This window comes from Macaca mulatta, chromosome 14, assembly GCF_049350105.2.
Source record: "Macaca mulatta isolate MMU2019108-1 chromosome 14, T2T-MMU8v2.0, whole genome shotgun sequence".
NCBI lineage: Eukaryota > Metazoa > Chordata > Mammalia > Primates > Cercopithecidae > Macaca > Macaca mulatta.
Window position 1 is genome coordinate 130,353,242 of NC_133419.1, and position 14,883 is coordinate 130,368,124.

The following is a 14,883-nucleotide window of genomic DNA, read 5'->3' on the forward strand; positions in this document are numbered from 1 at the left end:
GCTGTGGTGGAGACCCTAGCAATCTCACATTGTTTGTCTTTAAGAGAGCACCTGACTTGTGTAAGTTTTAGGACTTGCAAAACCTGTTTTCAAGCCTGTAAACCAGTTTACCAGCAAAATAAAACTTAGTATATGCATAAGGTGTTTAAAGATTTTTTTCTAGCATTTAATTTTAGACATGCCCACACACCCAGATTGTAATCAGTTAAATTAATATTATCTTTGAAAACAAAACATACTCTAGGACCAGATTCTTTTCCATATCTAGGCCCTGCTTTGGCATCGAATTTGGGGACCCTGTATTGATCTTAAGTACTAGATATTTTTGTCCACTTGACTTATTTGATAAAAGCAGATCCTCGTGTTAGTCTAGATCAGTAGTATGTAGAAGAAAGACTGTATGAACTATTTAAATCTTAATTACATATTAATGTGGTAAACATGTGTATTATATATGGTTAAACCTGTTCTGCTTCAAGCAACTGCATTGCTTCCCTCTGAGAAGTGATTCTACCTGCTCAGCATTAGTGGCAAACAGAACACAGAAGCACCCCTAAAGAGCTGGGTGTGATGGTACGCACCTGTAATCCCAGCTACTCAGGAGCCTGAAGCGGGAGGATCCCTGAAGGCCAAGGACTTTGCGGCTGTATTGTGTCATGATCGTGCCAGTGAATGAATAGCCACAGCACTCCAGCCTGGGCGACACAGTGAGACCTCATCTCTAATAAGTTTAAAAAAAAAAAAAAAGGCCTGGGTGTGGTGGCTCACACCTGTAATCCCAGCACTTTGGGAGGCCGAGGCCAGTAGATCACTTGAGCCCAGGAGTTTGAGACCAGCCTGGGCAACCTGGCAAAATCCTTTTTCTACAAAAAATATAAAAATTAGCAGAGTGTGGTGGCACATGCCTGTAGTCCCAGCTATCCGGGAGACTGAGGTGGGAAGATCACATTAGCCTGCTAAAATAGAGGCTGCAGTGAGCCATGATTGTGCCACTGCACTCCAGCCTGGGTAACAGAGTGAGACCCTGTCTCAAAAACCAAACCAAACAAAACAAACACAAACAGGGAAGAAAAAAAAAACATAAAAAATAATTCAACCTGGCTGGGTGCGGTGGCTCACACCTGTAATCCTAGCACTTTGGGAGGCCGAGGTGGGCAGATCACAAGGTCAGGAGATCGAGACCATCCTGGCTAACACAGTGAAACCCTGTCTTTACTAAAAACACAAAAATTAGCCGGACATGGTGGCAGGCACCTGTAGTTCCAGCTACTCAGGGAGGTTGAGACAGGAGAATGGCCTGAACCCAGGAGGTGGAGCTTGCAATGAGCTGAGATCGCACCACTGCACTCCAGCCTGGGTGACAAAGCGAGACTCCATCTCAAATAAATAAATAAATAAATAAATAAAATAAAAAATAAGGCCGGGTGCAGTGGCTCATGCCTGTAACCCCAGCACTTTGGGAGGCTGAGGCGGGTGGATCTCGAGGTCAGGAGATCAAGACCATCCTGGCTAACACGGTGAAACCCCATCTCTACTAAAAATACAAAAAATTAGCTGGGCGCAGTGGTGAGCACCTGTAGTCCCAGCTACTCAGGAGGCTGAGGCAGGAGAATGGCGTGTACCCGGGAGGCGGAGCTTGCAGTGAGCTGAGATCCGGCCACTGCACTCCAGCCTGGGCGACAGAGCATGACTCCGTCTCAAAAAACAAACAAACAAACAAACAAAAAAAACAATAATTCAACCTAAGGCTGATCTTTTTTTAAGTTTCTAAGTAGGAGAGAAAGATGCAACAGCTAAATAAATTTTTGACTCCTCTTGAGTCACATTTTTATAGGAACTCCTCTGTTTATTATTAAGCATGTGACTTTACAAATTATCACACAGCCTGAAAATGTAAGCAAAAAGAATGGCAAGCCATGGATACATTTTCATGTGTCCATTGAGGGCTGTATCAGACTAGTATTTTCTGATATTTAGTGGGGAGCTGGTTAGCATGATGTGATCAGGAGACCATATATTTCTAAGTCAGTAAAACCAAGATTCAGTTTCCTTCTCTGCTAGTACTGGTTTTGGCTATTGACAAGTTATTTAACCTCTTTGAGACTCAGTTTCCTCACCTGTAAAATGGGGTTAATACACATTTTACAAATCTTACCTGTGTCTCTTTCATTTTCAATCTTTTCCCTTCCACCGGTGCCTCCTCATCACTGACAAACAGGAACAACAACAAAGTTCTCCACCCGTATCCTACAACAGCTACTCTCCTAGTTTTTGCTCTTTCTACAGGGAACATCTGAGAAGAGACAAGACTGTACTTGTTAGCTCTCCTTCCTCCAAGCCACTTAAACCTTTACATCCTGCAAATAGCTTTTACTCTTTCAAAGAAATGACCAATGACAAAGTTCAATGATCTCCAAGTTCAGTGGTTCTTTCTTAGTCCTCATCCTATTTGGCCTTTTCTAGTTTTCGACTATGCTGTGGTGACAAATAGTGGTTGAACAGAACAGTAATATATCCCTCTGGGTTCTTTCTACTTCTCTTGTTGCATTGCCTGTTGGCTAGCTCATACATTTAACTAACAGCCTTTTGGAAGGTAACTCCCAAAATTCTAATTCTGACATTTCACATCTCCACCTTCCTCTCATCCCCATAATCTTCTTGTTTTCCCTATTTCTGCCAATGGCATCATCATCACCATATTCTCCCAGGTCCATGTTCAGAGGTTAAAGTTCTCTTTATCCCTCCTTCCTTCTCCTTGACTCTATTCCACTGACTCTCCTATTCAGTGACTGGCCAAGACCATAGACTTTACCTTTTACAACCATCTCCTTTCTAATTCCACCCCATCTCCCTTAGTTCTGCCCACATTTTCTCTTTCCGCAAGATCACAGTGGGCTCCTAGCTGCCTCCTGGACTCCAGGCTCTGCCGCATCCCTCATGTAGCTCTCACACTCGTTTTTTGCCTAAAAGCCAACTCTAATTATTTCTTGCCCAAAGGTTTCTATGGCTCCTCAGTATCTTTTCTGTAAACCCACCAACCATCCTGCCTTAATTATGTATTACAAACCCTAGGTTCCAGTTAAGTGAAATATGACTGGCATATTCTCCTCCATCATGTTTTTCCAGTGCTATGCCTTTGCTTGCATTGTTCCTTCCATGCTTCTTGTCCTCTCCTGAGACTGCATGAGCACATCCTGTACATATTCCCAGGAAACCTCAGATATCCTCTCCTCTATGATCCTTTCCTGGTGTCCTCACACAGCTGTAACCAACTTCCTCTGCTCTTCCTAAAACACTTCACTTCTCTTAAGCCATTTATGACTTTCCACCTACCGCTATGCTTATGCACACCCAGGTTTTCGCTTCTCTGACAGATTGTAAAGCTCACTTAGTTCTGTGTTCAGTCAGCAAATATTTTTTGAACGCCTATTAAGCACAACCACTATGCTAGATTGTGGAGGTACAGACACGAACAGACATGGTTCTTCCCCTCAAGGGACTCGTGTTATAATTAAGGAAACTGAAAGGAAAATAAACAACTAATGCTTAGTTTACACATAGTATGACAGAGGTGTGTACATACAGAATGTCAGGGGGAGCAAAAAGAAGGTGCACCAAACTCAGCTTCGAAGAAGAAAGGGAGGAGCAGAAAACCTCCATGAACAGGTGACACTTGAACCAAGTCTTAAATACTGAGTCGGCTGTGGATGAGGGGGAAAGGCAATCTGGGTAGAAGGAAGGAGATATTTAAAGGCGATCAGCTATAAGCCAAGGCATAGAATTGATTCATACTTATTTCCCATACAACAAGGGTTCTAACACATATTAAATCAGGGCCATTCCATTATAAAGTATTCACCATTCTGATTTGCAATGAAAACAACAACAAAGGCAATGTATTAACTTGGCCAAAAAGTTATGTTATCCGATTTTAAATTTTTTTTTTTTTTGAGATGGAGTTTAGCTCTGCTGCCCAGGCTGGAGTGCAGTGGTGGGATCTTGGCTTATTGCAGGCTCCACCTCCCGGGTTCACGCCATTCTCCTGCCTCAGCCTCCCGAGTAACTGGTACTACAGGCACCCGCCACCACACCCAGCTAATTTTTTTGTATTTTTTTTTTTTTTTAGTAGAGACGGGTTTCACTGTGTTAGCCAGGATGGTCTGGATCTCCTGACCTTGTGATCCGCCTGCCTTGGCCTCCCAAAGTGCTGGAATAACAGGTGTGAACCACCACCCCCACCTCAATTTTTAAATTTCAAAAGATGACTATCCTGACTTTGTTGTTAAACGTTGTTTCTTTAGTGATATGGTGGTGATAATACAGTTGCATTTTAATTTAATGCATTTATTTGGAAAACAAAACAAAACATAACAACTGGTAACTTAAAATTAGTTATTCCACTTAAAAAGTGTTTTTCCCAGTCCACGATATTTGAGAATTAAGTAACCACTCTGCCAGAGCAGCAGTTCTCATGAATATTAGTGGGTTAGAATGATCTAGAGAGCTTTAAAAATGTATACCGATTTCTTTCTTTCTTTCTTTCTTTTTTTGAGACAGAGTTTTGCTCTGTCACCCAGGGTGGAGTGCAATGGCACGATCTCAGCTCACTGTAACCTCCGCCTCCCAGGTTCAAGCAATTCTCCTGCCTCAACTTCCTGAGTAGCTTGGGATACAGGCGCCCACCGCCACGCCTGGCTAATTTTCCTATTTTTAGTAGTAGCTGTTGGCCAGACTGGTCTTGAACACCTGACCTCAGGTAATCCACCCGCCTCGGCCTCCCAAAGTGCTGGCATTACAGGCATAAGCCACTGGGCCTGGTGGAAAAATGTATACCAATTTCTTTAGGTCACTCTAGCATTAAGAGATTTAGAATTTCTGACATTGGGTTTTAAAATGTGCCTTTTAAAAATAAACTCCTGGCTGGGCACGGTGGCTCATGCCTCTAATCCCAACACTTTTGGGAGGCCAAGGCAAGAGGATCACTTGAGCTCAGAAGTTTGACGTCAGCTTGGGCAACACAGTGTTAAAAAAAAAAAATAGCTGGGTGTGGTGGTGCCTGTGGCTGGAGAATTGCTTGATCCCAGGAGGTCAAAGCTTCAGTGAGCTGTGATTATGCCGCTGCACTCCAGCTTGGGCGACAGGGTGAGACTGTTTCAAAAATAAAATAAAATAAAAATACACTTCTTAGTTGATTTTGAAAAGCATCCTGATTTGGGAGCAATTATCCTAGCCAAGTGTACCTAGCCTGAATAGGTATTGGATAAACAAGTATCAAATTAATGAGAGGGCTCTGCTCAGGTTAAGTATACATTTAGGAAAATCAGCTTTGTTTTTTTCCAACAAGGAAATGCGCACATCTTAAGTGTGCATAGAAGAGAGTTAGGAGAAAGTCTGATTCTTAAGAAAGTAGAAGAAACATGAGGTTATTTTATTTTACTTTATTTTTATTTTTTTGAGATGGAGTCTTGCTCTGCTACCCAGGCTGGAGTGCAGTGGCACAATCTCGGCTCACTGCAACTTACGCCTCCCGGGCTCAAGCGATTCTCCTGCCTCAGCCTCCCAAGTAGCTGGGACTACAGGTGCCTGCCACCATGCCCAGCTTTTTTTTTTTTTAATTTTAATTTTGTATTTTTAGTAGAGACGGGGTTTCACCATGCTGGCCAGGCTGGTCTGGAACTCCTGACTTCAGGTGCTCCACCCACCTTGGCCTCCCAAAGTGCTAGGATTACAGGCATGAGCCACCGCACCCAGCCAGGAGGTTATTTTAGGGTCTTTTGCTTTTATGCCCAAAAGATAATAAAATGAAAACATACTACTCATAAGCCTTGGTTACTGACATGTGCGTATCTGGGATGAAAAATTATTGAGAATTGCAAGACCAGGTATGCTCCTGTCCGTGTCATTTAGTAAGAAGACAGTAACATTTTAAAGTACAGAATGTTGATGAATGGGGCTATCAGCTCTTAGTAACGATCCTTCCATAACTTGAAAATGCAAATAAACTTCTTTCAAGACCTAAGTTTAGATTGAAGACCCTCTAAATCATGTTCCTGTATATCCCTGTACTATCCCACGATATTAGAGCTCAGTCTTGAAGATATAGTCTCCAAAGCATGAATATCCAGGCCACTGCTCTGAACTCAGATATCTCACTTGCTTTTCCCTGAGTTCAAGGCCCTGATTTTGTAGGTGAGGTAATAGGCCCCAGAAGGGCTACATGTCCTACAGGGTAAACAACAGAATGAGGATTTAGGTAGTCACTTCATACTTTTCCCACATACTTGTAGATGAACCTGCACTTGGTAATACATCGCTTTACCCTCCTACCCCTTACATGTAAGTCACTTCATGCTTTCAACTATTGTACATTCATTTTAAGTTCAATCACACAAAGTGGTGAAGTGAGACAGGTTTTAATATTCGCATTTGACAGAGGAGAAAAGAGAATCCCAAGTGATGGAGGAACTTGCCCGTGATTATGCGGCTGTGTCAGTCAGCTCCGGCTGCTGCAACAAAATAACATAGGCTGTGGGGCTTCAACAACAGGAATTTATTTTTCAGAGTTCTTGAAGCCTGGGAAGTCCAAGCTCAAGATGCCACTTCGGCCCCTCAGTGATGGACCTCTTCCTGGTTTGCAGATGGCGGCCTTCTTGCTGTGTTCGCACATGGAGGAGGGAGGTGGGGGCTGAGGTTGGGGGTAGGGGACAGAGACTGTGAGAGAAAAGCAAGCTCTCTGGTGTCTCTTCTAATAAAGGCACTAATCCCATCATGACCTACTACCTCCATGACCTCATCCAAACCTGATTACCTCCCAGAGGCCCCATTTACAAATAACCATCACACTAGGGTTCAGCGCTTCGGCACACACTTTAGGGGTGGGGACAAAATTCGGTCCATAGCAAGAGCCAAATTCATGCCAGTTCCAGAATTAGTATCAGCACCCAAGATAATTGGGTTCAATAACACCGGGCAAACATTTATCGAGGCCTGCACTGTGAGGGGCACTGCAGCATGACACACCCGAGTCTTGTCAGTGGCCTGAGAGAGGTATGGAAATAACCAGGGAGCAAGTGCCACAGTGGGAAACATCCCTCTGAGCAATCAGAAGCGATGATATTACAGCCGACTGAGCCGAGGAACAGTGAAAATGCTTCCAACAGGTAGATGTTGGGGAGAGGACATTGCAGGCGCAGGAACAGTGTTAAGAAGGGCTGTGAAATGGAAAGGTGTCTTCTTGGAGGAATCGGGCAGAGCCAGTTGACCCACAGGGAACTGTGCATGTAGGGGAGTGGTGCAAAGTAAGGCTGGAAAATCCCGGGTTCTTCTTACAGCCGCACTCGTCTACTCCGCGGACAGTCTCCTCCTTTCTATTGTCAGCGTCCTGGGGGTAGGGGTTGCGTTATGTATTTAGTTGAACCAGGAGGGACTAGTCCAGGCCTCTCAGAAGGCAGTACCTAACTCACTGGCTACTGAAAGGAAACAAGGCCAGCGGAGCCCTGGCGGTGGCGAGGCTGTGCCAATTGCTAAATGGGCCAGCAGGACATTTTTCTCTAGTGAAGTGGAAATGCCGCGGAGCAGGAAGGCAGAAAAGCAGGTCTCCCGCTAGTGCGCCTCAACCGAAGAAGCAGCGTGATCTCTCCTAAAACACACGAGGAAGGGGGCCTGGGCTGTGAGGCCGGCGTGGTTCTTGCACCCCTGGTCTCTATCCCTGCCTGGGCGGCCGCTGGGAAGGAAGGGTCGGGAAGAGGCCTAAGGATCGGAGGCCGAGCATGCGGAGCGCGGCCGGGGTGAGGCGAGGACCCGGCGGAGAGGCCTGGGCGGAGCAGCGAGGGAGAGGCGCGCCCTGAGTACGGCTCGGGGGAGGAGGGTGGCTGCCTCCTGTGGTCCTCCCCCTGCCTCGGGGGACGGTCCTTGGCAAACCGTCCCGGACTCCTAATTCATCCTGTTTTTAATAAAACCATTTCCAGAATCAAAAAGAGGGCGTACCCAATGGAGTCTGAAGAATGCCCAGCAGGGGCAGGGTAGCGGGCCGTGCCCGTATCGGGAGGCTGAAGGCTGACGGACCAGCGTAGCAGGGACAGATAACCGCGCCGGGGGTGGCGGAGGACACAGCCAGCCCCGCGCCGCAGAGCTGCGGCCCCCGACCCGCCGCGCGCACGCCCCCGCGCCTGGCGGCCACAGGGTCCGGAGCGGGGGCGGGGCCGTCCGCGGCCGGAGGCGGGGCCGGGCGGGGGCGCGCGGTTGGACCGGGCGGGAGGAGCAGGCTCTTCCATCCCCTGATTGGGTCTGGACCGCACGGCGGGGCGGGGTCTTGAGAGGTTCTGCGGGCCGGCATTGGGAGCCGCAGAAGGAGGGCGTGGTAATGTGAAGTCAGTTCCGGTCGGTGTAAAACCCCCTGGGCGGCGGCGAACTGGCTTCAGATGCTTCTGGGTCGCGGTGTGCTGGGCGCGCAGTCGGTGTGTGTGAGCTTGAGAGCCGCGCACTAGAGCTACCCGGCGAGGGATGGCGGCCACCGGGACAGCTGCCGCCGCAGCCACGGGCAGGCTCCTGCTTCTGCTGCTGGTGGGGCTCACGGCGCCCGCCTCGGCGCTGGCCGGCTACATCGAGGTGGGGACCGGGCGAACGCCGGAGGAGCGCGGCCTGCGGGCGAGCAGCGGGGTCCGCTGCAGGGCGGGCCGGGGGTGCGGCGCGGGGGATCCGGCGCTGCGGCGGGTCTGGCGCGCCCTCCCCCGCCCGTCCCTGCTTGGCGCAGTCCTTAGCGTTGGAGGTCGGGCTGCCTCAGCCGCCGCAGAGGCCAAATGAAAGGCGTCGGGGATACTGGGGGCGGCGGGCCGCCTCGGCCTCCCCAGCCCCCAACCCACCCCCGGCGCCGCCACCTCCTCCGGGGACCCCGCGCCCCCGGGCGCCCGCCCCGCCCTCCCGCGGGACAATGCGAGCATCGACCAGGGCGCTTCTCTCCCGCCGGAGTCCGCAGCTCGTCTCTCTCCGGGGGCGACCCCGCGCACCCCGTTAAGCTCCCTCACGCGGTGCCGGGACCTCGGCTCCGGGCCTCCCACCTGCGGGCTTCGCCTTTGTTGCCAGGTGGACGCGGCCCCGGCCTTCGCGCGCGGCGGGGATGCTGCGAGCCCCGGGGGAGCTCCCGCGCCAGGCCGGCCGCTGCTCCCTCCGCCGCCCGGGGCCGGGGCGCGGACGCGCATTTTTAAGTGGCGCTGTTTGCCTGCGTCCGTAGACCGAGGAAACCCGCTCTGTGTGCGTTGAACGCTTTCGTGAGGGTTTCAGTGAGTAGGGAAGGTGCCCGCGAATGCGTGTAAAGTCTTGGAAAAACCGTCCTCTGTCCGTGTCAGAATTCCAGCGGTGGTGTGCTTCGAGGTCGCCCCCTGAGCATCCCCGCTGCGAGAAAGGCGAAGCGGCTGGGCCGGGGGCGGCCACGGCGCGGGCCGGAGCGGGCAGCCTTGGAGGAGCCCTGCTGTGGCCGAGGGAGACGGCGGGCTTGATCTTTTACTTCCCTTCTCGAAGTAGTGCTTGAACTGCTGGACTGGAATGTGTAGTTCTGGTGTCGTTTATTTCTTCTCCCTCTTCGCTCTTTTAAAAATTACAATTGGTTTCTGCCTACTTAGGTAATTTCAGAGAGACCTGAAGACTGGATTTGATTAGGCATTAATTGGGAGCTTTCTTTTAAAGACGTCAGGTTTAGAATATGTTTACTTCTACAGAATGTTCAAGTATTTCCACGGGTAAAAATAAATCTAGTAAAAAGCCTCTCTGATGGAACGGCTTAAAACCTTTGTATTCATCCTGTTTAAAGCTTTGTGACTGTGAGGGTAAGAAAGGAGTTCAGCTTTAAGGAGAAATAGTTAACGTTTATCTACAGAGGATTTTGGATTGCGATTGTTTCAGTGTCCACACAGTGGTCAGAGTTTATCTGTGATCCTTGATATGATGTCGCATGAAAACAGCTAGGTGAGTGAGATGGAGAGAAGAAATAAAGGGTTTTGTATGGAAGATGGGACTTCACTAGTGAGTCGGGTGTCAGAAACCATCGTTCACACTCGCACCCCGCTTCCCATTGGTATGAGTAATTTCAGGCATTAGTGAATTCACAGTAAAGGACTCCGCAGTTTTAAAGAATTCGTTAATACTTGTGCAGGGAGAAAAAATAATAACAGAATTCGTTGTGTATTAAATTTGATTGTTAGTCACAGCGTTGTTCACTTGAAAAGTATGACTGAAGAAAGGAATTAAACATTTCTGAAAAATGGTTTTATGGTACCTCCTGTTCTTTGGAGCTGTATTTTTGCTCACACTTACTAAATGATCTTTCAAGGGGCCTTTTGTCAAGCTATCAGAATTTTATTCACATGAATATAATTTGATTTTGTTTATTTGCTGTCAGGCAAGGGACTGTCGAAGCTTAATTTAGATGAGAATGGCCTAAATCAGGATGTCTTTGGGAAGGCCCTGATTGAGATTAGCCAAAGGGATTCTGGCCAAATCCCTGATCAAGTTGCTTGGCACAGAATTATTGATTGGCAAATCTTTAGTGTTGCTTGGTGTTCACTGAATTAATCTCTTACACCTGTTTTTAAAAAAAACACCTCTGGACTCAGGGTCACTTCCTCTCTTAAATCCGACACAAGTTCTCATGCGTGCATGCTCCCATTTCTGACTGAGACAGTGTTGTGCTGAGACCCCGCATACTATGCAGTAGATGACTAGGCTCTTGAGAGCCGGAACTTGAGTGTGTTCTGCCACATTTGAAAGAAAGAAGGCCATTTGATTGCCAATTTTCAGGAAACTTAAATCCAGATTAAAGGATGACAACTGAGGCAGAGTAGAGAAGGCTTTGTGTTGGTATTTCTGACAGGTGGTATGGGAGATGTCTAATTGCACCTTGGAGAGAAACCTTGGTGTGCTTCTGATAGGAATATCGTCTTTTTGTTTTTTTTTTTTTTTTTGAGACGGAGTCTCGCTCTGTCCCAGGCTGGAGTGCAATGGTGGGATCTCGGCTCCCAGCAACTTCCGCCTTCCGGATTCAAGCGATTCTCCTGCCTCAGCCTCCCAGGTAGCTGGGATTACAGGCGCCCGCCACCACGCCCAGCTAATTTTTGTATTTTTGGTAGAGACAGGCTTTCACCATGTTGGCCAGGCTGGTCTGGAACACCTGATCTCAGGTGATGTGCCTGCCTCGGCCTCCCAAATTGCTGGGATTACAGGCGTGAGCTACGGCACCCTGCCCATTATTTTTATCATAACTACGTTTTAAAAATCTTTTGATAAATACTATAAACTTAAATTTTATCAGTTAATTCCTCCTTTTGTAGAGGGAATTTGTTTTACTATCTAAAGCCGAACTTTCCTAGGGTGTAGCCACAAGCCACATGTGGTTATTGAGCCTGTAGGGTGACTAGTGTGACTGAGGAGTGAATTTTCATTTTATTTAATTTTAATTAATTTAAGTTTACATTTAAAAACTGATTCAGTGGTTGGAAAACTTTTAACTGAAATAATTTTGTTATGCGAATCTACTTTTAAACTGTACATTTTATGAAATCTAAATGTAGATCAAGATGAAAATTTAGCTTCTTAATTGAGATGTACTGGAAGTATAAAATACACACCAGATTTCGAAGATTTAGTAGAAAAATTAAAATCTCAATTTTTGTATTGATTAAATTGAAACAATACTTTAGACATGGGCGAAACAAAACATTAAAATTAATTTCACCTGTTTCTTTTAACGCTAATATGGTTCCTAGAAAATTTAATACTATGTATGTGGCTCACATTGTATTTCCGTTAGATGGTGCTGATTTAAATTTTTGCTTAAAGTTGGTCCTGCATATGTTTTTATTAGCACAATTTTTAAAATATATTTTTCCAAATAAAGTCTTGCTAGAAGTTGGCCCAACATGATCTTAAGTATTTTTGTTAGAACAATTTTGAATGTGTTGATTTTTAAACTTTTTCAATTAAAAATGTTTTACTTAGAAATAACTTTAATCACCAGGCACGGTGGCCCACGCCTGTAATCACAACACTTTTGGGAGGCCAAGGCGGGTGGATCACAAGGTCAGGAGATCAAGACCATCCTGGCTAACACGGTGAAACCCTGTCTCTACTAAAAATACAAAAATTAGCCGGGCGTGGTGGCGGGTGCCTGTAGTGCCAGCTACTCGGGAGGAGAATGGTGTGAACTCAGGAGGCGGAGCTTGCGGTCAGGTGAGATCACGCCACTGCACTCCCGCCTGGGTGTGGTGGCGCGTGCCTGTAATCCCAGCCACTCAGGAGGCTGAGGCAGGAGAATCGCTTTAACCCTGGAGGTGGAGATTACAGTGAGCCAAGATCGCGCCACTGCACTCCAACCTGGGTGACAGAGCAAGACTGTCTCAAATCTTATTAAAAAATGCAAAAATTGTACAATTTTCATACTCTTTACTCAGATTCACGAATTGTTAACATTTTTTCTAGTCAGCATTTGCTTTATCTATTATTGCATTTTTGGCCAAATTATTTGAGAGTAAGGTGCATACATCATCCCCTTTACCCCGGAGAACTTCAGTATATATTTTCTAAGAGCCAAAGACATAAGTCTTAGTACAGTCATCAACCTAATGAAATTTAACATTGATACAATACTTGGATATTATTTGTTGTCGGTTTTCTAGTTTGTTGACCCAATCGTGTTCTTTATAGAATTTGAAAACATGTTTTTTGTTGTTGTTGTTTTGTTTTTCTTTTTTGAGGCTGGAGTGCACTGGCGCGGTCTCAGTTCACTGTGATCTCTGCTTTTTGGGTTCGAATGACTCTCCTGCCTCAGCCCCCCGAGTAGCTGGGACTACAGGAGCCCACCACCATGCCCGGCTCATTTTTGTATTTTTAGTAGAGACGGGTTTTCACCATGTTGACCAGGCTGGTCCCAAACTTCTGACTTTGTGATTCGCCTGTCTTGGCCTTCCAAAGTGCTGGGATTACAGGTGTGAGCCTCCGCACCTGGCCCCTTTCAAGATTGTTTAATTAATGAATTCTATTTACCCTTACTAAATTCTCAGGCTTTTGGATTTTCTTTCTAAAATAACAGAAGAATTCTATAGGTGGTACATATTCATTGTAAGAAATTTAAAAGTACAGATGAAGAATAAGAAATGAAAAATGACCTAAAATCATATTACCCAGGGAAACCTTACTGTAATGTTGTATACCCTTCTATTAATAGATATATCGTGTACATAAATTTTATAAAAATGGCCACTGCATATTGAAGCCAGCACCTAACAATTACTATTTCGAATTATGCTAACATGAACTACTCAAAGAAAATGTTTTCTGTGTGACAGAAAGTAAGGGTAAATCTTTGTACAGTAATTGTAGTTTCCATGGAGGGGCTAGTTGAGAGAGGATTCTAAATTGCCTGTAATTCAATTTTCATGGGTTGGTTTTTAGAGAGATAAACTAGATTATCTTGAAACTTAATTAAATTTAGTGTATTGTACGTTGATTTATGGCCTAAGATGGAAGGTGGACTATGTAGGCACATTCAAGTAGAAGTGAGTTTCAGTCCTTTGTGTCAAGTACAAGTAATAATTGCTTTTGCTGAGGGAATTTTTCTTACGTAAGCATCGTGAAGTCTTTACTTTTATTTTTTATTTTTTGAGACGGTCTCACTGTTAACCGAGGCTGGAGTGCAGTGGCACAGCCATGGCTCACTGCAGCCTCAAACTCCTGGGCTCGAGTGATCCTCCTGCCTCAGCCTCCCGAGTAACTAGGAGTACAGTGCATACCACTACACTTGGCTAAGATATTTTTTTCAAAATGCCGTCTTTTGAAACATAACTGTAATCTATTTGTTTAAAGATGAAGATTAGAAAATCAGCTGACTTTTCATTTGTAATTCATCCTACTAGTATTTATTAAACCCCTTTTACATGGTTCTGTGCTAGGTGCTAAACAGTGCAGTAGTAAAAACAAATGTGGATAGTGCTTTTTCCTTTGCAAAATGCACTTGTGTATGATTTCTAGGCCCTAACCCCAGAGATTGTCATTGAGTACCTTTGGGATGCTCAGTTTCAAAAGCTCCCTGGATGATTCTAATGTACAAGGAGAGAAAAACAAAACAAACTCTTTGGGTAAATTATCTACATAAGTCCCTGACAGTCTAGTGAATTCGGTATTCTTATCCCTACCTAAAAAGGGAGTTGGTAGAGGCCAAGGGTTGAACATCACACAGCTTGACTAGGGGAAGGAGTCTGCCCTTCCTATTTAAGCCTATTGCTCTGTCCTGTCAGCATGGTTCACCTTTGCCTTTTGGGTGCGGATTTCTTTTTACTCATGTCTACCTGTCTTTCGCATAACCAAAACCTGGCATGAGTGTTTCCCTTAAAAGAAACTAATTTCATACAAGTTCTGATATGTTATGAATCAGTGTAAACCATATGGTTAACAGTGACCCTTTGAAGTATGTAATTACAGGGGACTTTGCTGTTTTACATTTTCCATTGATTTTTCTTTCTTTTGCATCATTCAAATGATATTCACTGATTTTAAAAAAATTTTTGGTCCTTTTTGTTTGTTTGTTTTTAGACAGTCTCACTCTGTCATCCAGGCTGGAGTGCACTGGTGCCATCTTGGCTCACTGCAACTTCCGCCTCCTGGATTCAAGCGATTCTCGTGCCTCAGCCTCCTGAGAAGCTGGGATTACAGGTGTGTGCCTTCATGCCCGGCTAATTTTTATATTTTTAGTAGAGACAGGGTTTCACCATGTTGGCCAGGCTCGTCTCGAACTCCTGACCTCAAGTGATGCAGCTGCCTCAGCCTCCCAAAGTGCTGGGATTACAGGCATGAGCCACTGCGGGCCCAGCTCTTTTGTGTCTTTTTATATTATGTTCA

At 45.9% G+C, this 14,883-nt stretch overlaps 1 protein-coding gene and 1 long non-coding RNA gene across 5 annotated transcripts in view; one reads left to right on the forward strand and one right to left on the reverse strand.

Moving 5' to 3' along the window:
• Positions 1–6,529: 6,529 nt before the first annotated feature.
• Positions 6,530–8,191, reverse strand: LOC144334497 (uncharacterized). Its single transcript, XR_013404433.1, has 2 exons — positions 7,987–8,191; positions 6,530–7,639 (listed from the first exon to the last, which is right to left on the reverse strand). It is a non-coding gene; the product is annotated as an uncharacterized LOC144334497 (long non-coding RNA).
• A 227-nt stretch (positions 8,192–8,418) lies between these two features.
• The window catches only part of APLP2 (amyloid beta precursor like protein 2), a 71,966-nt gene continuing 65,501 nt past the window's right edge, over positions 8,419–14,883 (forward strand). For all 4 annotated transcript variants that reach the window (XM_015116119.3, XM_015116120.3, XM_015116121.3 and 1 more), the window contains exon 1: positions 8,419–8,607. In XM_015116119.3, coding sequence (XP_014971605.2) covers positions 8,503–8,607 — 105 coding nt within the window. In that variant the 5' untranslated portion in view covers positions 8,419–8,502. The remainder of the gene's footprint in view (positions 8,608–14,883) is intronic.